Source organism: Lates calcarifer, linkage group LG15 (genome assembly GCF_001640805.2).
Source record: "Lates calcarifer isolate ASB-BC8 linkage group LG15, TLL_Latcal_v3, whole genome shotgun sequence".
Lineage (NCBI taxonomy): Eukaryota > Metazoa > Chordata > Actinopteri > Centropomidae > Lates > Lates calcarifer.
Genome location: NC_066847.1, coordinates 10012583 through 10036533, shown reverse-complemented (window position 1 = coordinate 10036533; position 23951 = coordinate 10012583). Strand labels below are relative to the sequence as shown.

The following is a 23951-nucleotide window of genomic DNA, read 5'->3' as shown; positions in this document are numbered from 1 at the left end:
GTTTCCAAAGACACCAACTATTCCAAGCTGCATGTTTAGGGAAATAAGTTTAAAATAATGCAGCAGACAACTACAGTATTTCCATCTGATAAATATGGAGTTTGGGATTTTAATATTTCAGTGTAGAAATCATATAGTTTCAATTAAGAGTTGGAACAAGCTGATACAGAAACTATATATGATGCTGTCACACAATGGAAAGTAAGATTATTTTTCCAAACAAAATGCTACTTAAGGGTAAATAAAAAGGGGGAAAAGGGCAGTTATCTCCTCACTTCAAGTAGCCAGAAAATGACTGAGGTTAAAAAAAAGATATCATATCATTTAAATATTTAATTCTGAATTAAATTTTTAATTTCAAATGCTCTGTAGATGTATCCTGGTTATCTCCCCTGCGTGGAAGCTGGCCTTCCATTTAAACCGGTAGTTAAAATATACAGCATGTGGTGACCATACCACCTTCAGACTTTTTGAATATTTTGGTTGTACAAAGGCAACTGGCTGAGAATACTGCAGCTCCCAGAAAAGAGGTACATTCTCAGTACACTAGACACCAGGGTCTGAACGTTGCCAAATACTGTAGATTGATGAGGAATTATGAATGAAATGCTGTTACTGCCACCTAGTGGAGTACAGTGTAACCTCACTTTTCTAATCTTCCTGCAGCAGAAAGAGGAATCCACTCAACAATAACAAAATGTTCAGTATTTTATTTTGAATGAAAAACTGACCATAATTTAAAAAAAACAACTTTCTGTAAGTGACTGTACTCTCACAACTTATTGACACATAACTTACTGCAGCTAGTGTTTATGTACACAAGGCTTCATGAGGTCCATGCACAGTTACCAACATAATTCACAACTAAACATAGAAAACAGACTTTACCTTATTTGTTGCAGCTATTGGGTGTTATGTAATTAAACCATAGATGGCTAATATACAGTAAAATCACATCTAATCTGTTGGAGAGGTGTAGTTTCAGTGTCTCAACTATACAGTGTCATACAGGCATATTTTCCCTCTTGTGAACACTCCTCATGTGTCTGCCAAGAGACTCCATCCATTTAAAGGATTTACCACAATAATTACACACAAAGTGTTTCCCCTCCGTGTGGATGGTCTGGTGTCTGTTCAGAGCACTCGTTGTGATAAAGGTCTTTCTGCATATTTCACATCTGTACGGCCTCTCCCCTGTGTGCGTCCTGATGTGAGCTGCGAGGTGGGAGCAGTTATTGAAACGCTTTTCACAAACAGAGCAGCTGTAGGGTTTTTCTTTACCGTCCTCGCTGCTGCTACTGTTGTTGTTATTGTTGTTGTGGTGGTGGTGGTGGTAGGGATGGAAAGGTAAGGTGGGGTCCTGCAGACTAGTTTTCAGACTGGAGGGAGATGAGATAAAGTCTTTGATGTCTGCGTCAAGGCCTTCGAGTTGCTCTTCATCGTGAGCCATCCAGAAATCCCTGTGGCCTTTATGCTGCTCCTTCTTGACCTGTGAGGGCTCTGGGTGCTCCTGCTCCATGCTGCTGCCCCCGTCCTCCTCACAGTGCTGGGACTCAGGAGCCTCCACTGCAGGGACTGACTGATGCTGAGCAGGAGGAAGAGGAGGAGGAGGATGGTGGTGGTGATGGGTGTGCTGCTGCAGCTGGGCTCCTAGACATCTGTCTACCCGGTGGTCTGGGGGAGGAAAAGAGCCAAAGAACGAAACCACTATCATGCAATTTAACCAAAAAAAATGCAAGTGTCTCCAGTGAGATTCCACGCAAACCAACCTGACTTCAGAAGCTTGAGCTGCATCCTGAGACGGCTGATTTCTAAATCTTTTGAGCGAGAAATCTCCTCTTTGTACTCGGCTATTGTCTTTTCAACAGCTCCAAATATCTCCTCCGCTGCTGCCGTCAGTCTCTCGTTGAGGAAAGCTTTCAGCGACAGCATTTTGGACATTTTTTTTAGAGGAAATGAATGGCTTTTAGTTGCGAAACGTATACGTGCGAGTCCGTGAACGTCACGCTTCGATTGTAAACACGGACATGAGACCGAGCAACGCAAAGTGTTCAATGTGGGGAACTACCGCCCCCTACTGGACCGGGGGGCAAAGGTAAGACCCTGTTTCTCTGGCGGTATCCAGACAGCAAAGGGAGGTGGACAAAATAAAAGGAACAGCAGTGGCCACTTTATTAGGTACACCTGTACAGTCTAATGCAGACTAATACAACTTCTCTACCATTTTGATGATCAGTTTTTTTACACCGTCATAAAGGTGTTGATTCGTTATGGTAGGACTGCTGTATTGGATCGGATTAGGTTGTTCAGGTGTACCCTAATAAAGTGGCTGCAGTGTAATACATTGCAGTACAACTCAACACAGTATTTGTTCACTCAAAACTGTAGCTTTAAAAGTGTTGCATTGATTAGAGGGCTATTGAATGTACATGAGGTTTCCCAGATGAGAAGTTGCACTGCTTTAAAGGTGACTATCTATTTTACAATACTTGCCAACCAATCCACTGACTGTTTTGTTATTTTGTCAACCATTTATACATACAGTTACAATACAAACACACGTCAGTTTCAACACAGTGAGAATATAAAGAGAAGAAGAAAGACAAGGGCAAGGCAAATATTTGGTTAAAAAAATAACGTGGAAAACGAAATTTTTGACCTCAACCTGAACTGAACTAACCTGCTTCTCCGGGGACTGGTTGATACTTCAGGAACCCAAATGAGAAAAACAGTTTCTTATTCTTTATGCATTTGTCTCATGGAATAATCTGCAGTGTCACCAAAATCAAAAAATAAAAAATCTTATTGTATATCCATGTGGAACTTCAAGCCCATTCACTATAGTTGGCTCCAATCTGTCTGTGTCTGGTTCACTGTCTGTTATTCTTCTCTATTAGTGACTCGGCCTGTTACTGTCCTTTTCTCTCTGTTATTCTACTGGAGCTGTTAACAGGGTGTTGCTGCTGAAGACTGTGTGTACTAAACAACCAACCCTGTTCAAATAAAGGTTAAACAACACAGAAACAAACCTATAGCATCCACATACCACAGTGTAGTATAAACACCTCATACCCACTTGCATTTCACGTGGTCTCACAGCCATTTTAAAATACCAGAATTATTTATGTACTTAGTGCTTAAAGACAATGTTTTTTAACTAATTAAAACACACTCTTGGGGGAACCTAAGGTGGTGATTAAGTCCCTGCTTCCCCAACGGGGGAAAAAAAGATGTCTTTAAAAAAAAAAAACCCTCGTCTTTGTCTTGACTTTGAAATGAGAGAGGGCACTTCAGAGCGATATAACTTTACCTCCTGGCTTGTGCAATGAGTCCAGTAAAGTGTTCTGTGAGAGTCTGAGAGCACTCTTCATGCTGCATTTAGACCTAATAAGACACCTGAAGTGGGAATAAAGATAGTGATAGCACTAGATGTGGTGATTACAATTCTCAGGGTGCATTTGGATTTTATTTCACAGTCTAATACACATTATCCTCTGTAATTGGCAAAGAGTGTATGACTTTCCCCTGATACATGAATCTTTGACGGCTTCGTATCTGTTTTAGTTCAGCGCCGGGATAAAAATAGCAGTGAAATGCTCGTCTGCACAGCATTGTCTTAACAGGAGTTCAGTCTGGTAATGAGATACTCTCCCTCTGCCATCCAGAGAATACCACTGGGATTACTATCTGTGTGAGTGTATGAACACACAGCAGTCTGAGGAGCAGGTTATGAAACCAAATGGCATATTTACTGAGATTTCATGGAAAAGTCATTGTCATCAACAAGAGACAACACACTGAAACAGTCTCCAAACTGTTTATTATAATGTTTCCTTACAGCCATCCCACCCTTACAACTATCGGCCATGACACTTCATGATGAACATGTAATGGACACCTCCCTCTTGGTTAAACAGCCAATGAGAGAGTGGATCATGCACAACTACAGAGAGGTAAAAGCCACAGAACATCATAATTACACAAAAGAGACACCAATATTAAAAAGACAAATAAATCTGATTGACAAGAGCTGTGACACTGTTTACACACAAAAAAAGTTGGTAAACTGTTCAAGTAAAGGCGCGGACTGCTCGTCCACCTCAAGGTGTAACTGTCAGTCTTTACAGCTTGAGCACTTGGTGTGGAAGTTAGTATGCACACAGGCTATTTCTCAGTGGACTTAACTCTTTTCAGTGCAGTACAGTGCATGTGTCAACCTGTCCCTTTTCTTCATGACAAAATATACTCAGAGAAAGATAAAGGAAAAGGAGGGAATGACATCATTACACAAAATACTTTTGATAAAAAGGGGAAGATGACTAAGTGCTGAGGGATGATGGAGCTGGATCATCTGAATGGAGCTGGCCTCTGATCTAGACATGGTCACATTGCAGCTTCCCAGGGTTCTTATGCCTTGGCGTTGATGATGTCAATAAACTCTGGCTTGAGGGAGGCTCCGCCCACGAGGAAACCGTCAACGTCCTTCTGGGAGGCGAGTTCTTTACAGGTACCACCGGTGACAGAGCCTGAGGAGGAGAGCGTAGAACTCGTGAGAAGAGGTGGAAGTGGGAAATCAAAATGAGAACATGGTTGTTTTAACCTCGTCACAATGACTGACCTCCATAGATGATCCTCACAGAGTTGGCTACAGCCTCAGATACGTTGGTCTTCAGCCACTCCCTCAGTTTCTCATGAACCTCCTGAGCCTGATAGGTCACACAGGAAACAGACGCATTATGAAGGATTATGGTAAGAGGCTGCAGGAATCATAAATCATGAAATATTCAGTGGTTTCTAATATTTACCTGCTGTGGGGAGGCAGTCTTGCCGGTGCCAATGGCCCACACAGGCTCATAAGCAAGCACGACCTTGCTCCAGTCCTTTACATTGTCTGTGAAAGAGACGTGTGATAAGACTTGAATTTGTATTTCGCAAGTTCTCTGATTTCCAGCACACTCTAGCTTGCACAAACAAAATGTGTGTTACAACATTGAGACCCTCTCCTGTGTGTGTAAACCCCCACGGTGGGACTGTAAAGAGTCATTTACCTGCAATGACCTTGGTCTGAGCAAAGACGACCTTCTCTGTTATGCCACCCTCTCTCTCGTCCAGCTTCTCGCCAATGCAGGCGATCACACCGAGACCACTCTCCAGAGCATGGGCTGTCTTCTGACCAATGAGCTAACACAACATGGGACACAAAGATGTATTATTTGCCCATCTTCCTCATGTACAAGGAAGTATTTCTTACCATTCATAATCAGTATCGTCACAATGATTAAGCTACTAAAAAAACTGAATGTACAATTACCTCATCGCTCTCTCCAAAGACATGGCGCCTCTCAGAGTGTCCCAGGATCACCCAGTTCACACCACAGTCCTTGATCATTGCAGGGCTGGAACAAATAACAGTCATACAATGAGCACAAAATAATCAAATCTGCTCCATTAAATAACACATTTAGGAGGATTTTTCAAGTGATAACCGAACTACTTTTCTGCATTTCAGCTACATGCAGGAGTTGCACATGTATCCATCTCCATTTGCTCACTATCAAGCTTTTGTGATTTGCCTCTCATACCTGATCTCCCCAGTGAAGGCACCCTTGGGAACTTTGTAGCAGTTCTGAGCAGCCACACCGAACTTGGCATCCAGCTTGGACCTGGCAAAGTCCAGGTAGATTGATGGAGCGCCGCACACCACCTCTGTTAACACAGAAGAACCAAACAAAGTTAAGGTTACATTTTATAAAAGAAGACATTTTTGACCAGTTTCCTTAATATAAATGATGCGATAATAGTTTGAAATGTACTTTTGGTACATTAGAAGATATTAACTGTAAATTAATGCAGGTGTGACAGCTGGACAGTACGTATTCAGCTCTTATCCATTCTTCATCTCAAATACTTGTATCACTTTACAGTAATATAGCCTTTATGATAAGGGAAAGGAAACCAAAAATCACATACAGTATTTAGACTATGACACATTATCCTTAACACTGTATACAGTATTTCTTTCAACTCTTTAAGTTAATTTTGTCTGGCATTTTTGCCTTTATTATGATAGTGACAGTGGAGAGAGACAGGAAAGGCAAGGAAGAGGGATAAGGGATAAGATGCAGCCTTTTCCCTATTTCTTGCATTTTCAGGCTTTGCTTTAAGACACTTTGGCAGGGTGCCCAAATGTGTGCTTTAACACCCGTCTATCAGCCTGGATAATGTAAAACCACTTCCAAAACCACTGCCAAAGACAAGTCAAGTGCAATTTTGCATCACAAAAATTAAAAAGACACATATGTATACTTGTTAACTACTACTACTGACACCCAGTTGACAAATTCTATTAAGAAACTCACTACTCATGCTGTAACTTTCTTAAACTGATACATATTGCACTGTATACAATTACTAAATGTTTGCCCTCATGTGCAAACATGATTTTACCCCAAGTCAACAGCAGTACAGTCTGCATGGGTCAAGCAGAGTACAGTAAAGTTAAGACACTGACATTCACATTGTAACTATATCTTTGGGGTTACAGGAGTCTATATTAAACACCTCTCGTTATTATTGGTTTGGTAAAGGTCATTTCTCCACGGCCACACTAAGACCACTCAGCATTAAAGGTCTGAGTTCAGCCTCCAAAAGGTCGCCGACATGGCCGCATTCTGCAGAAGTCAAGGAGAAGTCATGAGCCAGAGTTCAACAGGTGAAATAAAAGGAGTCTAACTATCCTTCATGTGAAGAAAATCAGTCTGAGGAGGAAACAGCTGAACTTTGACTTTAAAACTCAAAAGAGAGGCCAGTGGGGAAAAAAAGCCTGCTTGGATTTCAGCCTGGCACTGTAAGGGGGCGGATTCATTAATGGAGCAAGGTCCAAGGATAGGCTGGAGAGAATGACAGTTTGCTCCTGTGCAGATCAGGCCTGTGAGGGGCATGCATACACAACATTTCAGTTGCATAACACCAGTACGCAGGCAGAGCAGAACTGGCCTGATGACAGCGGAAACAGGCCTAGACACATTCAACGTCTCTCTGAGTGTGATCAGAGTTTAATACAATGGGGGAAAAACAGAGTTGTGTCTTAAAACGACAGCAGCAGCAGCAGCAGCACCCGCTTGTGAGGAAGCAGACAGCAACAGGGCAAATGTCTTCTGTTGCATTCAGGCCGCGTTGGAAAAACGGTAGACTACAGGCCTATAAATGAGCAACTGCTGTGTAGTTTGTCTTCCTAGCTGTTCAGCGACTCCTCCAACAGACTCTCGCAACAATTTCAATCAAAATAACTAACAGAGAAGCTAACAATGGGCTATTGTATCATCTGAGTGCAGATACAGGGGGGGCCGAGCAGCCTAACTTGAACGCACCGTGCACTCTTACAGCAGAGGCAGGGCTGGCTGCTGGACTACGTGCCGCTGCAAACGCACACCCACCACCGACATGACTAAAAAATCCCATCTGAGCGTCTCTCATCTGTATTCATGCATTTCTGTCTGCCTGTGGTTGTGTGTGAGCTCGGTCTGACAAAAACATCCGGAAAAGGCAGAGCTCGCATTGAATGTAACTTTATTAGGGCATAAAATGAAGGAGATGGAGAACCGTGATGCTAACTCTGTCATTGATTTATTGAATGAACCGTTTTGACTCCAGTCGGAAAACGGGTCGCGGCGTAAAAAATGAGGAAATGCTACGTGGCTACAATAGCTAGAAGTGTAACTCTGCTAATAAAAAAGAGGCTAACATGTTGATCATTCAATGGGAGGTTTGGTGTGACGGTTGTCTGAATCCACATACCGACATTGGGGTCCACCTTGCCTCCGTTCAGGGTCTGGATGAGCTCCCCAAGGCTTTTCTTGTCGCCGTTCATCTTCCAGTTTCCACCAACGAAGAATTTCCTGCTCATGTTTGCGGGTTTTTTGGAAGGTGTTTAGCTGTCAATTAAACAAAAAACAGCACCGACAAGACACGAGAGTGCACTTCGGCTGAGGTAAGAGAGCGGACGTGAAGGAGAAGCTGGGGGGTATTTATGAACATGGAAAATTTGACCCCTCCTCTCGCTCGGCGCCATTGGTTTATGGCGGCACGCCCGCAAACGCATCTCCCCATTTGAGGAAGGGGAAGAGCAAAATGTCATGCTGCATTCAAGTGCACCTGTTACAGCGGGGGTTTAAGGCACAAACGTAATTTGGTTCTCCACTAGTCTCATACAGCTGGTCAAATGTCAGATAGTTTTGATTTATCGATTAACTTCATACACCTGAGCACAGTTTTCAAGGTACTTGGCAGATGTATGTTGTTCCACATATCTTGGAGAAGTTGCCACAGTTCTTTTATGGATTTAGTCTGTCTCAGTGTCTTCTATCTCTTCATGTAATCCCTGACTCCATGATATTTACATCAGAGGAATTAATGAATCATAGCCACAGTAATTGTATGAATTGTATCTTTAAAAATTGTCTTGTAAACTCGTTCATTTCTTTAATCGTAACGTCAGCTACAATTTTAACACATTTATCAGAGTTTACTATTTAAAATCAATTAGATGCTGTATGAGAATGATCTGTGAGTGAAGCTGTATTTGATTGGTCGGGACGATGAAAGTCCCGCCTCCTTTGTGTTGTCTGGCCGAGATTGGAGCCCTTTGATTGGAGGACATTTAGTTTTGCCTACCCTGCATGCACTGCGGTTGAAAATAAGATTGTTCTATGCAGATAAAGTTATAATTTAAAGAAGTTAGATGTTTATGTTCGTTAGAAATATATATTTGAATCTTACTGTGTTGGTATTATTGTACTTTTTGTTTGGCATATACGTAGACGCAGTTTAACACCATAACAATAAGACATGTCTTGAGCGTACTAGTAATGTGGGTCGTAACCATGGTGGTTAGGAAACTATTTGCTCTTTAGATATTTGTCTAGAAGGTTTCTCTTAAAGAGAAGCCCGCATCTTTTGTGAAATAATAAAAGTGAATAACTCCTTTATTAATTGGTAATAATTACAGAAGCTTGATATAAACTACTGAAATTGAGTAGTAACAGTTTGGCTCGCGGTGTATATATCCACGACACTGGAGCGTTATTGTAGGCTGTCGAAATGATTTTTATGTAAAATCTGATCTTGTAGTAAAAAGTACATGTCCCTCAGAAATTTGGTGAAGAAGTTTAGCAATAGGACAGGAAATACCAGTAAAAAAGTACAAGTTATTTTAGTGTCTTCCCTTAATTCTGTTAACGTGATCACACAGACACAGATATTCGTTTTATTGGGATGCTATTTCATCATAAAAGTAAATTATCAATAATGAAGGTTTTTTTTTTTGCACAAGCTTGGGGACTGTAATTTCTGTTTGAACTGTACTTGAATGTAAATGTTATTTCTCGATGAGTAGGTGAAGGTTAACAGAGTGACAGGAGCTTAGGTAATGACCTATGAATGACAGTGGCCTGCTTCATTTATGGTTGAATGAAAGTGCTGTTGTTAATGGGGTTTTTTTTTTTTTAATGTTTTTTTTAGCAGCTATTTCTGTTAGTCTGCCACCAAATTGTTTGCCATGCATATTATCGACTGTTATGCGATGTTGCATGGACACATGTACTGAGATTTACATAAGCTTTCTATATACATTGTGTCCTCCAGTAGATTATTGTAAAAATTATGTAAGAGTTTTGATGCAATTTTTTTATATTTTGTTGGAGGGCACTAACAGTCTAAAGGTTTTGCAGCCAACTAGCTTTGTTATTCCGGCGTGTGACCACATGGGGGCAAACTTCCACCAGTATGCCAGGTCTGTTTTGAGTAGAGAGGGTTGAGCGTTACGTACTTAAATGCATCAGTTGGCTGGTTTGCTGCACTTCGTTACGGGTTCGTGACACCTGTTAGCCCACAGGTGAAAGTCTCACTGACACACTTTCAAAATAAAATAAGTTCACCTGTAAAACTATGGTAATGAGGGACATTCCGGGCAGGAGAGGAGGGGTTTGAAGGTGGATTATCACACAGTTAAACTTTGTCGGAGGTTGAACCTTGGAGGGGCTTTAAAAGGCGGAGTGTGCGCGCGTGAGTACGTGTGTATGTGAGCCGTGAGTCAGTCGAGTTCACTGAACCGTCGCGAGGAGACGTTTCCGCCCACAAGAAAGATGGCGGCTCCCTTGATGGAGAAACTGTCGGAGTCCTTAGGATCCCCGGAGCCAGCGGTTCGACTCATTTTATCTATTTTAATCGGTGAGTTTCACCTCATGGGTTCGGTTACCGTGGTTACAAGCAGGAATTACACCCACCCCGGTGACAGGCTAGGGCAGCGGACGGCTCCCACCGCTGTATCTAACTGTCACTGCTAACATGATCAGTCAGGTACCGGCTGTGATCCATAGCTACAGGCTGAAAACCAGTTGTTTTGTTCTGCTACTTTGTTAACAGCTAAAGATTTCTCCCGGGCTTCTCTCGAAACAGCATTGACTTTAAATATAGCCTTTTAAAATAAACGGCACACACCCTCAACGGTCAAGTTTCCTGTAAGATCTCACCACAGAGAAGCTAAAAGTGAGGCTGGCAACCGGTATGAAGGTGCTGGTTCTGGGCTAGTTTTTCATTGGGGCTTGGGTGTCCTGTCAAATATCAACGGAATCCGTGTGCCCCCTCTTTAATTAATTGTTGGACTAGCTACCGAATTAGATAACTAGGTCAAGTAAACTAGGCTGTTACAAATTCAGACTACAAAAACAACCCCCCTCCTACAGTGAGATGAAATTGTCAGTGGGGCTGTAGGATTAGCGTAATTGTATGAGACCAGTGTTGGTGTTGGGGTCGGGGGAAATAATAGACCCAATGTTGTGGGGGGATGGAAAGCTTTGACAACGAGAATGCGCTCAGGCTGCCAAAATATGTTCCCCCTCCTCCCTACTCATTTGAGTAGAGGGGAGACAGACTGTCGGAACACGGGCGCAGTTTACTGCGACTTTCCATTAAGCTGCACAAGTTTTCTTTAACTCAATATCTGCTGTTATTATAGGTTGCAACACGTGGCTCTACTTCAGGACTACAGGGTGGGAATGTCAGGGGTGTGTGTATGAGTGGGGGGAGGACGTCCTCTATGCTGCCCTCTCTGAACTTTGCTCTGACACATGGACACGTCTGTTTTTTCTCTCTGTGTGGATCTACAAAGTACAATACAGTACAAAAGACTGAACATGACCATTCATATCAGACTTTGGTTGGCTGGTGACTGAAACCCTTCCGTCAGCCTGTTGCACGCTCCTTGTCCCAGTGTTATGTGACTTGCGTAATATTGTAGTCACATAGTAACTGACTTGTACTGGAGCCTGAAATAACAGGAGGTTTCATCAGTGTTTCCTCTGGTATACATAGCTTTACATAAGTTGGGCTTTGGTCAGCCAGCTGCTTAGCTAGAGCCGCTACATAGTAATGCACTGTGTGGCACTTGAATAAAACAGAATTAAAATGGATAAAAAATGAAAAAAAAGGACCTCAACATCTACAGATCACTTTCACAAGAAGCCTGCAAGTCCCTGCAGCAGCTTTACGCCTTATTTATTTGATTGCAAAAATTTTGAAAGGATAAGCCTGGTGTTTGTTAAGGCTTTTTTAAATGCCAACAAATCTCACGACAAAACAACAGTGTATTTAATGTGAAAATGAACTTCTTCACACTGTCTGTAGCGTTCTGCCTCCAACCCCTTTGTTCCTCATGAAGACTGAAAAAACAGATTAAATATGCAGTTTCATTTTTTAAAAAAGGCGAAGTAAATTTCTAAAACTGCAGGGTGCTGCAAATCAACATTACTCCACAGTTGCACAATTTCTGCCACATATTAAGATATGAGTATTAATATGCACAAGGGAATATTTCTGGCAGTTGGACAGTGCATGTTTGGTTGACTCAGAATAAAATCCAGTGCCCCTTTTCATCATTGTAAAGCAGCTTGTCTGTGGTGTGGCTCACTGATGGGGTTTTAGTGTTTGAAGACCTTTCGGCCCAGAGGGATAAACTGTATCAGGCGTTGGCTACACCGTCAGTACTTGTCTTTAAGATCAGTTCATTGCTTATTCGCCTTATCTTTCAAAGTAAGTTGGCAGAGGTAGGTACTTTACATTAAAGATAAAATGAAGCACCATTTTATATTTTATATGTATCAGAGCTTCTGCAGTGCATGTGAATATGCTAACCCTGCTTTGATATCCACAAAGTATAGTTCTTTGTGAGTCTCTGGAAGTTGCAGGGTCTTGCTCCTCTCATCCAATTAGAAAACAGCTGATTCAGATGTTGGACTGTTTGGCCTCTGAGTCATTTTACTATCACATTCACTCTCACTGGAAATAGATTTAACTTCAGAATCTCGTCATAATTGTAGCTAATGTGTTGATTATGTAGAATTTTGAGTAAGGTCTTTACAAATCAGATATTAACTGCTAATATTAATAACTACATTATGGTGGATCAAAACATGAACAACTCAATTTTATCTATTTGATCCAATGATTTTTTTATGATCTCTGGTCAGTCTTTGTTCTTTCTGCAGCTCTACAGTTATCTTTCTCCTTGAGGTGCCAGATTGGCACCAACATACACCACACATGCGCACCAGTGGTATTAATGTGTTGGTATGTGTATGTGTGTGTGTGTGTGCCATGTTTATTTTACCACAAGGTTAGTGTGTTTAATACCACGAGGTGTCAACAATAGCTCACTTAACTGATATGAAAGCACATGCTGTAACAGGTTTTTTTTTCTGTATTTCTTTCCATCTCTCCTGCAGGCTATCCCTGTGCTCTGGTGTACCGGCGAGTCTTGTTCCACCAGCCCGCCACGGTTGTCCACTTGTTCCACACCATCTCTGGTCTGGCTCTAGCAGCATTCAACTTTGGTGAGATGCAGAGGGAGATTTGTGTTTTGTCAAGTTTGTAGTAAAAAAGCTGCAAAGGCATTATTGAGCTGTTAAAAAAGTAACAACTCCCTTATTTATGGTTGTGTTTATTTACCCTACGATAACTTTAAACGATCTGGCTTGTTACGATATGTGTCAGGCCTTTAAGCTGCCCTGGGGTGTTTTCTTTTAAACAAAGAAAGGTTATCTTTAACTTAAGTGTGTTGTGTATGTCCTTGAGGTCTAACAAATGCGTTGAATGCATTTCTTTCTTCATAAAACATTTGCAAAACCAATTTAGAGATTACTTCCTCTTCTCTACTTGTCTTTGATGGCACATTGCTTTTTTTTCTCGGGATCTGCCATTAAAAAACTGCTCCATATTGCTGCTAGCAATCAGAAAGACCACAAGATACCTTCAGATTTAAAGGTATACTCTACAGGATCATTACACGCCCTTCACCAAATGTAATTCCATTTAAAACTGAACAGAATATCAGCATAGTAAATTTAAAGAAAAAAATCATACTTTGCATGAACTAAATCTGGGATTTCAGAAGTAGCAGAATGTAGTTTAGCTTTGAAATACATTTAATGAAATACTGTATCATCAAGATGAAACACTGGACTTAAACAGAAAGCACATTTGCCCCATTTAGTTCAGAACACAATGACTGAAGGCTCTAGCTGAAGATCAAGCTAAGTCTTTTGCATGTGGATGAATCATCAACTATTGTTGAGTCATTTCTTTGTTGATGAGGAACTACACATTGTGCTCTTCAACAGGTCAGCAGGTTTGACCAGTGGAGATTTGCATCTAAATGTTATTTTTAAACATGTAGCCTTTCTCCTCTGGGGTTTAATACACTGGATTGAGTATATTAAAGGCTGCAACTAATGACTGATTAATCTGCTACTTCTTTTCTCACTCAATTGATCACTTGGTGCATGAAATGTTGAAAAATGTTTGTCAAATTTTCAGAGCCTGGTGTGATGAAACCCAAAGATTAGTTTTTAACAATGGATTACTCGTTTTAGTCACTAATGCCAAATATTTGCCGGTTCCAGCCTGTTTCATGTGAATATTTTGTGTTGTTCTTTCCTACACATGATAGTAAACTGATCTAATCAAAAAATAATCTTTCAGTTTTTGATTGTTGGTTGAATGAAACAAGAAATCTCAAAAGAGTCCTTTGGGTTGTGATAAATTAAAACAGGAATTTGTCACTATTATATGATTTTTCATAGACAAAACGGTTAAGTGATTAATCTGCTGATTATTATCCAGGTTAATCAGCAATAAAAATAATTATTAGTTGTAGCCCTAAGTCAATTTACTATCATAAAATGCTATGGCTCTGGCTAATATTCACATCTAAGAAGCTGTAGCCACTGAATTTTTGGTGGTTTTGCTTACAACATGTCATCGATTAGCAAAATAGTTTCTAATTAATTTTCTGTCAGTTGGTTATCGGGTAAGTGACTCATTGTTTCAGGCCTACAGTAAAGTTACATTTCTAAGAAGTGCACCTCCTCACAGGATGAAAAGATGAATGGATGGAGCTTCCTCCTGGTTGAGAGTGGCATGCTGGACTAAACACACCCTGCTAACATTGATTTCTTTCTCTTTTCTTTATTCTGTTGTGGCTGCATGTGGATATTACAGCAGGTCTGTTGCTTTATCTTTCTCTTTGTGAAATACTTTTTTCTCCCGGCCCTCTATAAAAGCTCATTCCAAGGTGGATATATATCATGTCTATGCCTTGTTGGTGTGTCTCTCCATCTCTGCCAATACTGAACTGTGGAGGAAAAATGCTGTTGTCATGTCCAGTCCTACAGGTCACACTTCACTGCACTCACCATCATCCCCCACCCCCACCCCCTCTGTCCATCTCTTTCCCAGGCGCTCAGCTCTATCACTCTGCAGTATGCATCCTTGTCCAATTCCTGATGCTGAGGCTCATGGGAAGGACAGTAACAACTGTCCTGAGCAGCTTTACGTTTCAAATGGTGAGGTGTCTTGGTGTTTCTCTTCTCTGCCTCCTTTTCCATGAGTCCAGGCTTACATCACAGCAATAGCTCCCGGTTGTGCACTGCCAGACTTTTACTGCAGTGGCTCGGGTACTGCCCACTGGTTTGTCTGCACAGTCTTATATCTGATATCTGCATCTGCAGTCTGTGATTTCCTGTAATTTCCTTGTTAATGCCTACACACTGTTTGTGTGTATAAAAGGACCACTTATAGCAAAGACCAATAATCTTATGATGTAGTCACATGCTTCCTGTTGGAGACTTTTTTCCCATCCTCTTGCTGTTTATGCCCACACTTTGAGATTTATGATAATGAAAACATTTTCAAACAGAAATGTGTCCACTCTAGATTTCCTCTTTTTTTTTAAACAATACACTTCCTGTGGATTGTTATGGCAATTTTCTGTTTTCATTCTTTTCTCCTGAGGTTTTCTGTAACTTAGAATTGTGATAATCATCTGCTTATATTGGATCAGGCCAAGCTTTGCTACCTGGATGATTTTGTTTTTCATTTTTCCTGTAGATATACCTGCTGGCAGGGTATTACTACACAGCGACAGAGGAGTATGACATCAAGTGGACGATGCCTCATTGTGTCCTCACGCTTAAACTTGTTGGTGAGTGGACTCTTACTGTCTTTGCACTGCTCTACTTGACAAACCCAATTGTTTCATGAAAGTAGGTGTTTCCTCATTGTGTTTGATTTGATATCTTCCTGCTGTTGTTGTTGTTGCAATCCCCTCTTGTTCTTTAGTGAACAATTAACACACAGATAAACTGCTGACAGGGCTTCTGCATGCTTTAAAGTGTTCATTCAAATGATAATGACTGCGTTAGTCACCCTAACATAGTTTCTGACTGTTTTGATTACAGGTTTGTCTTTTGATTACTATGACGGCGGGAAGGAACCAGTGAGTTGGTTGATGTCTCTTGTTTTTTCCTGCTTGATTGTTGGTCAATATATTGATATTGTCTGTCTTTGTTTGAGTTTTACTCACAGTTTATCTCTGTTAGATCCAGTACTTGTCATTTCTTGCCTCTTTTTTCATTCTGCCATGTGTTAAAGAGAGGACGATGGGTTTTTGATGGAAAGAATCCTCAATAGGTTTCACCACCAATTAGTAGATGATCCTTATTTTCAAAGAAGCAGCTGCTACAGTCAGTTACTAAATACAAACAAGTTACACAAAAAAATATGATAGGGTTTCAATTCAACAGCAGCTTAAAGACCATACAAAAAGAGTGATATTTGTGCCAAAATATTATTTTCATAATTGATAAATCAAACAGTTATTATTTTTGCACAAAATTCTGTATTCTATATATGATTTTATAGTCCAAACAACATTGTTTGTAGCTATGTTGGCATGGAAATGTAGTCATAGAAAGCAAAGAAAAGCAGCAAATTGTCACACTTGAGAAGCTAGAATTTGTGTATGTTTGTTTGAGAAAAAACGTATCTTTCCCATCTTTACAGACATACTGCGCTGTGTAGCTGTGTAAATAAATCTCCAATGTGTGGGAGCAGATCTTTGTCAACTCTGACTCAAAGACAGACCACCGTAGATGCCACAAGGTCACTTAAACAAATTAATGCTTTATTGTAAAGAAATCAGTACTAAGTTACAACTCAGGAGAAGTTAGTTGGACACACCAGGCGAGCTTAAAAGAAAGATGGTGAAAGCTTTGGCCAGCTAGATGCAGATATTCCCACTAAACTACGTGAGCAGTGTGAAATTAAACAGAGCAAAGAAAAATATCTGAAAACAGGATGACTAGCAACCCAAAGCAACAGTGAAATAAAATAACAACACAACAAATGGGCTTTGTGCCAGAGAGGACCTGGTGTGACCTTCTACTCTGCCTTCTCTCCTGTAGTTGTAGCCTCAGTCAGCTCACGCACTCTCTGTTTGCCTACTAAAGGCTTAAGAGAGGAGGAGACAACAGCAGGAAAAAAACAGGACAAGACAACAGGCAAAGAAAGGCTAGCAAAGGTGTAACATAGGATAAAATGACAGGTAGGGATAAAATCATTGTCTTCATAAAAATATGAAATAATGTATTGTGCCGTTAGTATATATTGTAATGCAATACATTTTATGGAAATTCAACAGAGAAACTGGAATCACACAGGCCACAGCTCAGTCTGACATTTGTAATGTTACCCACAATGGCAGAATATAACCAGAGGTGGCAAAGCAATAGTTATATCATGATCTCTTACAATCATTTTAACATATACATCATCATATTGCCCCAGCTCTACCAAGGTGTATGTCATTCATTGTTGTGTCCCTGACTGCTGTTACATCCGGTTCAGCAGCATTTGGTTTCTTTTTAGTACAGTTTACACATCTGTGACAGCTGTTAATTTCCCCATCTGTTGTTTTATTTCATTGCTGTTCTAATTAGTATTTGTTTTTCATTCTGTTTTATCTTTGTATGTGTAAAATGCCTCCTCTTCTCCCATTTCTGTTTGCCTCCTTCCCTCCTTGTCATCACTCCCCGCCATCACTCTTCTCCTGTTGTTTTTCATCATCTTTTTCCCTCTCGTATCCTCAAATCACAGTCCCAGCTGAGCTCAGAGCAGAAGAACTCAGCTGTGCAGTCTGTGCCCTCTCTGCTTGAGGTGTGCGGCTTTTCCTACTTCTATGGAGGCTTCCTGGTGGGGCCCCAGTTTACACTACGCAGCTACCAGAGGCTGGTGGCAGGGGAGCTCACCGACTGCCCCGGAAAGCCTCCAAACAGGTAAGAAAGCTGGAAAATTATGAACAATGAAAAGAAAAATGAGCTGAAAAACGTATCTTACATCTCTGTCCAGTGTCACAGTCCCCTCAGTTAACATTATTACCTTCTTTTCTCCTGTCCTCATCTTTTCCTCTCTTTCTCTTTCAGTGCTGTACCGGCTATGAAGAGGTTTGCTGTGGGTTTTGTCTGTGTGGTGATATATACAATATTTAGTCCGTATTACCCAGACAACTACTTCTTAACGGATGAGTTTGAGGTAAGAACAAGAATTGAGAACAACAAGTAATCTCTATGTACTCATACATCTTTCAGTGCAAGTCAAATCATCGAGATCTCTTTTTCATTTCATTGCCTAAAATGAAATACTGTGTCCTCTCCACAGGCTCAGCCGTTCTGGTATCGCTGCATATTTATGCTGCTTTGGGTTAAAATCATTTTGTATAAATACGTCAGCTGTTGGCTTATAGCGGTAAGTAGCCTCTTGATCTGCAAATTTGTGCATGAAATGTGTATTTAAAGTGGAGTTGTGCCTTGATGGCAAATGAAATTGCATTTACATACAGCCCAGCACTTTCAAAAAGAGCATTATCAGTAAACCTCCCTCCCTTTACATACCTTTTCATATACTCACATGTGCATGATTACATTTTTTAATGGCACACCCTAATCCTCCCACTATAATAGGTACAGTCCTGGTTTATCAGGTTCCTGCTTCGTGGTATAAATAGAAGCAAGCTAATGATGACCATGATGTGTCTTTTGTGTGTTGCAGGAGGGTGTATGTATACTATCTGGCCTGGGGTACAATGGTGTCGTGGATGGTAAGCACCAGTGGGACGCCTGTGCCAATATGAAGGTGTGGCTCTTTGAAACCACGCCGCTTTTCGCAGGAACCATTGCCTCCTTCAACATCAACACAAACGCCTGGGCTGCCAGGTCAGTGTGGAGCCTGAAATCTGTGAGCTCCTCTAGCTCATATCCAAAGCAGCATTGTAAAAGTTAAATATTTACTTAGATGATAACAGGGAGGTAGAGGGCAAGATAGTTCAATCTAATGCATATGTGGCAATCACATGCAAAGGCCTCTGTACATGTTTGTTTGTTTTAAGGCCAGAGGGATCATCACGGGGAGGGAGCGGACATCCTGGGAGGAGTGTAAAAGTTTGCAGTTTTCAGACAGTTACAGACAGTTTTCCAGCAGCAGCTTCATGCATGAAATTCTTCACACACGTGCCGCCGCTCGATGGCGACCACAGTGAGCAAAGCAATTTATTCAACACACAGTTTATTACATGGTCCATTTCATTTGAATGCTTACCTTTACTTTATACTTTTCAAAACCTCATGAGACACAGAAAGTGAAAAAGGGGGGTGGGGAGGAAATTGGTTTTAAAATAGATAAATAAAAGTAGCTAAGATGTAGAAATGTGAAATGTTTCTCAACAGGTAACTAATAAAGTAAATCAGGACTTTATTTATGGGTCGTATTGCACTTTATGGCTGGTTAATAGAGAGCTTTCAGGCCCTTGGTAGATACAGACATGACACTTAAAATGCTCTCATTGTTTGGCTTACGAAGAAATGTCTATTTATAGTTGCACGTGTGCCACTTCTGAGTTACAATTCTCTCAGTACACGTCTAAGCAGTTTGGTAATAAATGGGTTCACGTAATGCTATGTTAGATTAATCCTGCGTTTATTAAACCTTCTTCTTCTTCTTCTTCTTCTGAAAGAAAGAAAGAAAGAAAGAAAGAAAGAAAAGTTAAATTGCATAATAAAACATGCAAGTTTTTTTGTCAGGCTTTTAAATTCAGTTACTCAGAAGTCAGTATGTATCAGAGAAGTTGGTATGAGAAGAACAGTGTTTATATACAATGGTGAAGGGCTCTGTATGTACAAGTATGTACAATGTTGTATTAATACAACTTAGAGTTGTTAAGAATTTTCCAGAGTGGCCACATTCGAAGCCATCATAAATCAAATTTCCATGCAAGTGTAGCATTAACTTTAGCTGACTTTCCAAAATTCAGCTAAATAAAATGCTAATTAATGTGTTTCCATCCACTGCTGTTATGTGAATATTAGGAGTTGGTTTGTCGAGATAAACAGCTGTTGATGCTAATCTCCCAGTAAGGTGCCATTTAACACGCAGAAGAAGAGGTCACAAAAAGATGACATAATTAAAAACTGAGCCAGTCAAACCTCAAACGATGTAAAACCATGTGGAAAATGTGATGGAAATGTGGCTTTTATGTTTGTTTCCAGTATTAATTTGAAGAACATTACTGTGTACTCACACAGAACTGATGTTTTCATCTGCTGGGTTTAGATGCTGTTAATGATCTGACAAGCACTTTGTTTGAAGCATACTGAGGCCATGAGCAAGCTTATATGTATGTGCTATAAGAAAAAAAATGGTCTGGGCCACCATTGAATACCCCTGTAAAGTTGTTGAAATATTTTATTATAACCTCAGTTGCTATGCAACAGCAGTATCCAGGTGAGTGAGTGTTTTCCATGACAGCTGATTCATTAGTCATTTCTAACTGCCCATATCCAGATTTTTAGTCATAATAGATAATCCAAAACTCTTGACTTGATTTTACTTCTCTCTTCTGTTTTTTTAAGACATGTCTTCAAGCGGTTGAAGTTCCTTGGCAACAAGATGCTGTCTCATGTGACCACACTGTTGTTCCTGTCGATTTGGCATGGCCTTCATTCTGGATACTTCATGTGCTTCTCCATGGAGTTCTTGATCATCATTGTAGAGAGACAGGTAACCTAATATTTTTATGTGCTTAAACCACAGTATTTATTTGAGTCAGTGTTCTTTATCTCCTTCCTGCTTTATGCTTATTTTCTTTGCACATGGTCTGTATTGTATAAACCCATTTTTTTAGAGAGAGACAATCTCTTGTTATTAAATAGCATAACATTACTGATCAAATGTGCTTCACTGCTGAATGGACGTGTAATTGAATATTGACTACAGTCATAATTTGGCATCAGATTATCATATAAAGTTTTTTGCATTACTGTAACCATGGTGTGTGTGTGTGTGACAGGCCCAGGCTCTGGTGCGGGACAGTCCCTTGCTGACGAAGCTGGCCAACAGCGCGCTCTACCCTCTCATCTATGTGGTCCAGCAGTTCATCCACTGGCTCTTCATGGGCTACGCCCTAGTGCCATTCTGCCTCTTCACCTATGACAAATGGCTCCAGGTAACTCACAGCTCTTGACAATAGAGTCATAAGATAAATATGGACCTCTCTTTTATATCATAAAGCTTTGGGTGTCATAGTTAAGGTGTAAGGGAAGACGGACAGAGACACTCATCCAAGGCTTGCTCATTTTGGTATGTTTAACTATTTAAGACACCAGTTCTGCGAGCACACAAGAGCCCTGTAGAACTTGTAAATGTATTTGCAGTCTGCGAGCGATAGTCATTTGTGAATTGTGATTCTGCCGCCATTTTAAATCTGTGTGTAAATAGCACTCATTCAGTGGAGAAGCCTGAAGTGGCTGCAATGTCTGTGCATGTCACTGTGAATCCAAGTTACAAGTCACTTTTATGAAAAAAGCTCCAGCTCCATTCCAGTTTGAGTATTGAGATCTATTAGTTTAAAAGCTTATTTGGAAAGTGATCAATCATTTTATGTTTTGTTGAGAGGTGAGCAGTGCGAATATGGCATTCATGTTATAAACTAATCTACCAGAGATAGGCACTTGGGACCGTTTGATTGAGCCGTGAAGTGCATTGCTAGGTGACGTCTAGCCGGGTTGCAGGAAGAAGTGATGCTAGGTTTGAATTTTGCAAGTCAACCCTGCGTCCAAAACCCTCTGCATCAGCTCCCCGACACAGCGGCATGAGTGACGTGAATCATGGGCCATAATTTTTTCACACCATCTGTCTGAAGAAGGCAGGTTTTCACAAGCTGCAGCAGGAACGGGTGCAGCGATATTTCAGGTGAGCTACTTGGACCAGGGCTCAGTGAGGAACAGATGTTAGTTGACAAGGGACTGAGGGGCAGATATGTAGAGAGGAGTAAGGTCAGGTGATTGGGGGGGAGGGAACTAGTGGACAGTGGGGTGGAGACAGAGGAGGCGTCATTCACGTCATTCACAACATTGGGATGTGTAAGTGATGATCATCATTTAACTGTGCCTTTGTTTTCCAGGTGTGTTCATCCGTCTATTTCTGCGGTCACGTATTCTTCCTAACAGCCTTGTTAATCATGCCATACCTCCGTAAGGCGCTGGTGCCTAAGAAAGAACGGAGCCAGAAAAAGCAGGAGTAAAACTCGATACTAAGACCTGGCATGGTGAGCAAGCGTGCACCTTTAGCTTCTGCATTTTGTTTCAGTCAGTAATTTTTGATGGAGACAATTGATAAGATGTGAAATTATCTCTGTTTTTCCTTCCAGGTCTGTCTGAGGCTAAATATCCGCTGAAGGGAACTGTGACTTTAAAGGAGCAGAACGGAAAATATTTTAAGGCCTTTAGTAATATATATATATGTCCATGTAAAAATAAATTTCTATATATTTTTGTGTTTAAAATGGGAAGGGTGTTTTTATAAACATTTGGAGAAATGTTTACAGGAAATTACCATTGTGCCACGTGGGGTAATTGTGAGCCAATCAGGGGCGATTTCCTGTTTAATTTCCTTTTTTCTTTTTTTTTAATTTCAAGACATGTGGGTCTTGTAGAACTTGAGAGACTTACATGCTGTCTACACAGAATTGCACTCACCAGTCACGGGTTCAGAGTCGTCGTTATTGACTCCGATGTGTTATACATTTCATTTCACGTCTCATATCTAGCACCTGCATTCAGCAGCAGCACTAAACCTCTGCAGGAGGTTTAAGCACAGCGCCGGTGTATGTGGCGCTTAGTAATGTAATAATACAACATGCATACAGCTTTCTGCAAAAGACAGATGATAATAATGATGATATTAATAATAATAATAATCAGGGGGGTTGTCTCTTGAAAATGGCTGCCAGTGGTTATACAAGCACTGTAAATCACACACTGTATGCTAACACCCTACTCAAAATTGCCTTGTATTAATGAATGTTTCTACAGTACATTTGTTCTTGTTTTAATTTGATTTGTGATGAAAAAAAGACTTGATTTTATAGAGTTTTAACAGCTTTTATGAAAACAAACATTTTGTAGCTTTGGATAAGATTTCATGAATGGATTTGCATTGTTCACCTGCCTTTCCTCTTTTGGTGTTTTTCTTGCCATTCATCCTCTTATCTCCCTCTGTTCAGTCCCTCCTCTGTCTGTCTGCCTTCATTCAAGCCTGGGCCCCTCAGCTCTGAAGTACACAGATGTGGAAGTGTCATAAAGAGACTTACGCACTGCCCAATCATACCACACAGTCACTACAGCTACATGGTAAAATCATCCTGTATTCACTCTGGTCTCTATGAATGGGAAGCATAGGCTGCGTTTTGAGTTGAGGAAATTGTCTCATTTTGAACTGGAAGCAGAACAAACACAAAAAATGAGGGGAAAAAACACTTGTATTTTATTTCCAGTTTCACCTATGACCTGCCCTTCTGTTTCTAACAGCAGGTGATAAGTAAAAAGAGTGTGAAGTAGGAGCATCCCATCCCACAGTGGGAATGCCTCTTTATTTTTTATTTAATTTCATTTTTTGTATATTCGTTTTTTTTCCTTCTTCTTATTTTGGGTGGGTGGGGGCTGGATTGCCTGATCCATGGCGTGCTGGAGGATAGCCCAGCACTGCTGCTGCTGTCCCCTTGCTGATGCTGAGACACACATACACACACACACACCCCCACACCCACAGGCAGGGTGGGGGGTGTTGATCCTCAGTGTAGCAACAGCCCAGATTTTAGTAATATTTATACATGAAATGGTGATTATTAATTGATGTGAATTGCTATTTCAAGAGACTACTTTTTTGCCTTATTCCTACCAAATGTAAAAAAAAAAAAAAAAAAAAAGGAAAAGAAAACTTGGGGATTGATTGGGGGGGGGGATTTTTCAAATAAGGTTTTATAACGTTCATTAAAATGCTGCATTTCAAGCAAGGACTCTGATTATTGTTTGTTTGTGTGAGTGTGAGTGTGTGTGTCCCATTGCCTTCATCCGTTTGACAGAAGCACAGGGCAAAACGGGGTGATATGACGTCACTTTGCAGTCTGGTTATGGGAAGCTTGAGCTGTGGGAAATCTAGAGAAATTAATAATATTAAAAAAAAAGAGTAGGGTGGTGAGGTGTTATTCCAGAAGCAGGGCCCAGAGATGA

General features: G+C 40.7%; 3 protein-coding genes and 1 non-coding gene across 5 annotated transcripts; 2 read left to right on the top strand and 2 right to left on the bottom strand.

Moving 5' to 3' along the window:
* Nucleotides 1-666: 666 nt before the first annotated feature.
* Nucleotides 667-2272, bottom strand: LOC108880741 (zinc finger protein 135). Its single transcript, XM_018672422.2, has 2 exons — nucleotides 1770-2272; nucleotides 667-1674 (listed from the first exon to the last, which is right to left on the bottom strand). The coding sequence occupies exons 1-2, from the start codon at nucleotides 1939-1941 to the stop codon at nucleotides 1004-1006; spliced, it is 843 nt and encodes a 280-aa protein (XP_018527938.1). The 5' UTR covers nucleotides 1942-2272; the 3' UTR covers nucleotides 667-1003.
* Nucleotides 2273-3803: 1531 nt separating this feature from the next.
* Nucleotides 3804-8018, bottom strand: tpi1b (triosephosphate isomerase 1b). The gene is made up of 7 exons (XM_018672421.2): nucleotides 7798-8018; nucleotides 5583-5706; nucleotides 5312-5396; nucleotides 5049-5181; nucleotides 4806-4891; nucleotides 4619-4706; nucleotides 3804-4526 (listed from the first exon to the last, which is right to left on the bottom strand). Exons 1-7 carry the CDS (start codon nucleotides 7904-7906, stop codon nucleotides 4408-4410), a joined length of 744 nt encoding a protein of 247 aa, XP_018527937.1. The 5' UTR covers nucleotides 7907-8018; the 3' UTR covers nucleotides 3804-4407.
* Nucleotides 8019-8895: 877 nt separating this feature from the next.
* Nucleotides 8896-8950, top strand: LOC127143377 (U7 small nuclear RNA). Its single transcript, XR_007814743.1, has one exon. It is a non-coding gene; the product is annotated as a U7 small nuclear RNA (small nuclear RNA).
* A 931-nt stretch (nucleotides 8951-9881) lies between these two features.
* On the top strand, nucleotides 9882-23730 carry lpcat3 (lysophosphatidylcholine acyltransferase 3). Of its 2 annotated transcripts, XM_018672420.2 has the most exons (13): nucleotides 9888-10227; nucleotides 12780-12887; nucleotides 14791-14897; nucleotides 15442-15535; nucleotides 15792-15829; nucleotides 17488-17666; nucleotides 17814-17922; nucleotides 18049-18135; nucleotides 18439-18602; nucleotides 20295-20442; nucleotides 20732-20887; nucleotides 21845-21988; nucleotides 22091-23730. In XM_018672420.2, exons 1-12 carry the CDS (start codon nucleotides 10143-10145, stop codon nucleotides 21962-21964), a joined length of 1395 nt encoding a protein of 464 aa, XP_018527936.1. In that variant the 5' UTR covers nucleotides 9888-10142; the 3' UTR covers nucleotides 21965-21988; nucleotides 22091-23730. The 2 variants fall into 2 exon arrangements, with proteins under 2 accessions (XP_050932018.1, XP_018527936.1); XM_051076061.1 differs by lacking the exons at nucleotides 21845-21988; nucleotides 22091-23730 and adding an exon at nucleotides 21383-21831 and having other exon boundaries at nucleotides 9882-10227.
* Nucleotides 23731-23951: the final 221 nt, after the last annotated feature.

Excerpts from the sequence above, each read along its gene's own strand:
- LOC108880741 (XM_018672422.2), bottom strand. The coding sequence starts at position 1,941 with ATGTCCAAAATGCTGTCGCTGAAAGCTTTCCTCAACGAGAGACTGACG. Across the intron at positions 1,675-1,769 it reads GCTCAAGCTTCTGAAGTCAG|ACCACCGGGTAGACAGATGT; the intron begins GTTGGTTTGCGT and ends TTCCTCCCCCAG.
- tpi1b (XM_018672421.2), bottom strand. The coding sequence starts at position 7,906 with ATGAGCAGGAAATTCTTCGTTGGTGGAAACTGGAAGATGAACGGCGAC. Across the intron at positions 5,707-7,797 it reads CAAGGTGGACCCCAATGTCG|AGGTGGTGTGCGGCGCTCCA; the intron begins GTATGTGGATTC and ends CTGTGTTAACAG. Across the intron at positions 4,707-4,805 it reads AGACTGCCTCCCCACAGCAG|GCTCAGGAGGTTCATGAGAA; the intron begins GTAAATATTAGA and ends GTGACCTATCAG.
- lpcat3 (XM_018672420.2), top strand. The coding sequence starts at position 10,143 with ATGGCGGCTCCCTTGATGGAGAAACTGTCGGAGTCCTTAGGATCCCCG. Across the intron at positions 15,830-17,487 it reads ATGACGGCGGGAAGGAACCA|TCCCAGCTGAGCTCAGAGCA; the intron begins GTGAGTTGGTTG and ends CTCAAATCACAG. Across the intron at positions 20,888-21,844 it reads CCTATGACAAATGGCTCCAG|GTGTGTTCATCCGTCTATTT; the intron begins GTAACTCACAGC and ends TTTGTTTTCCAG.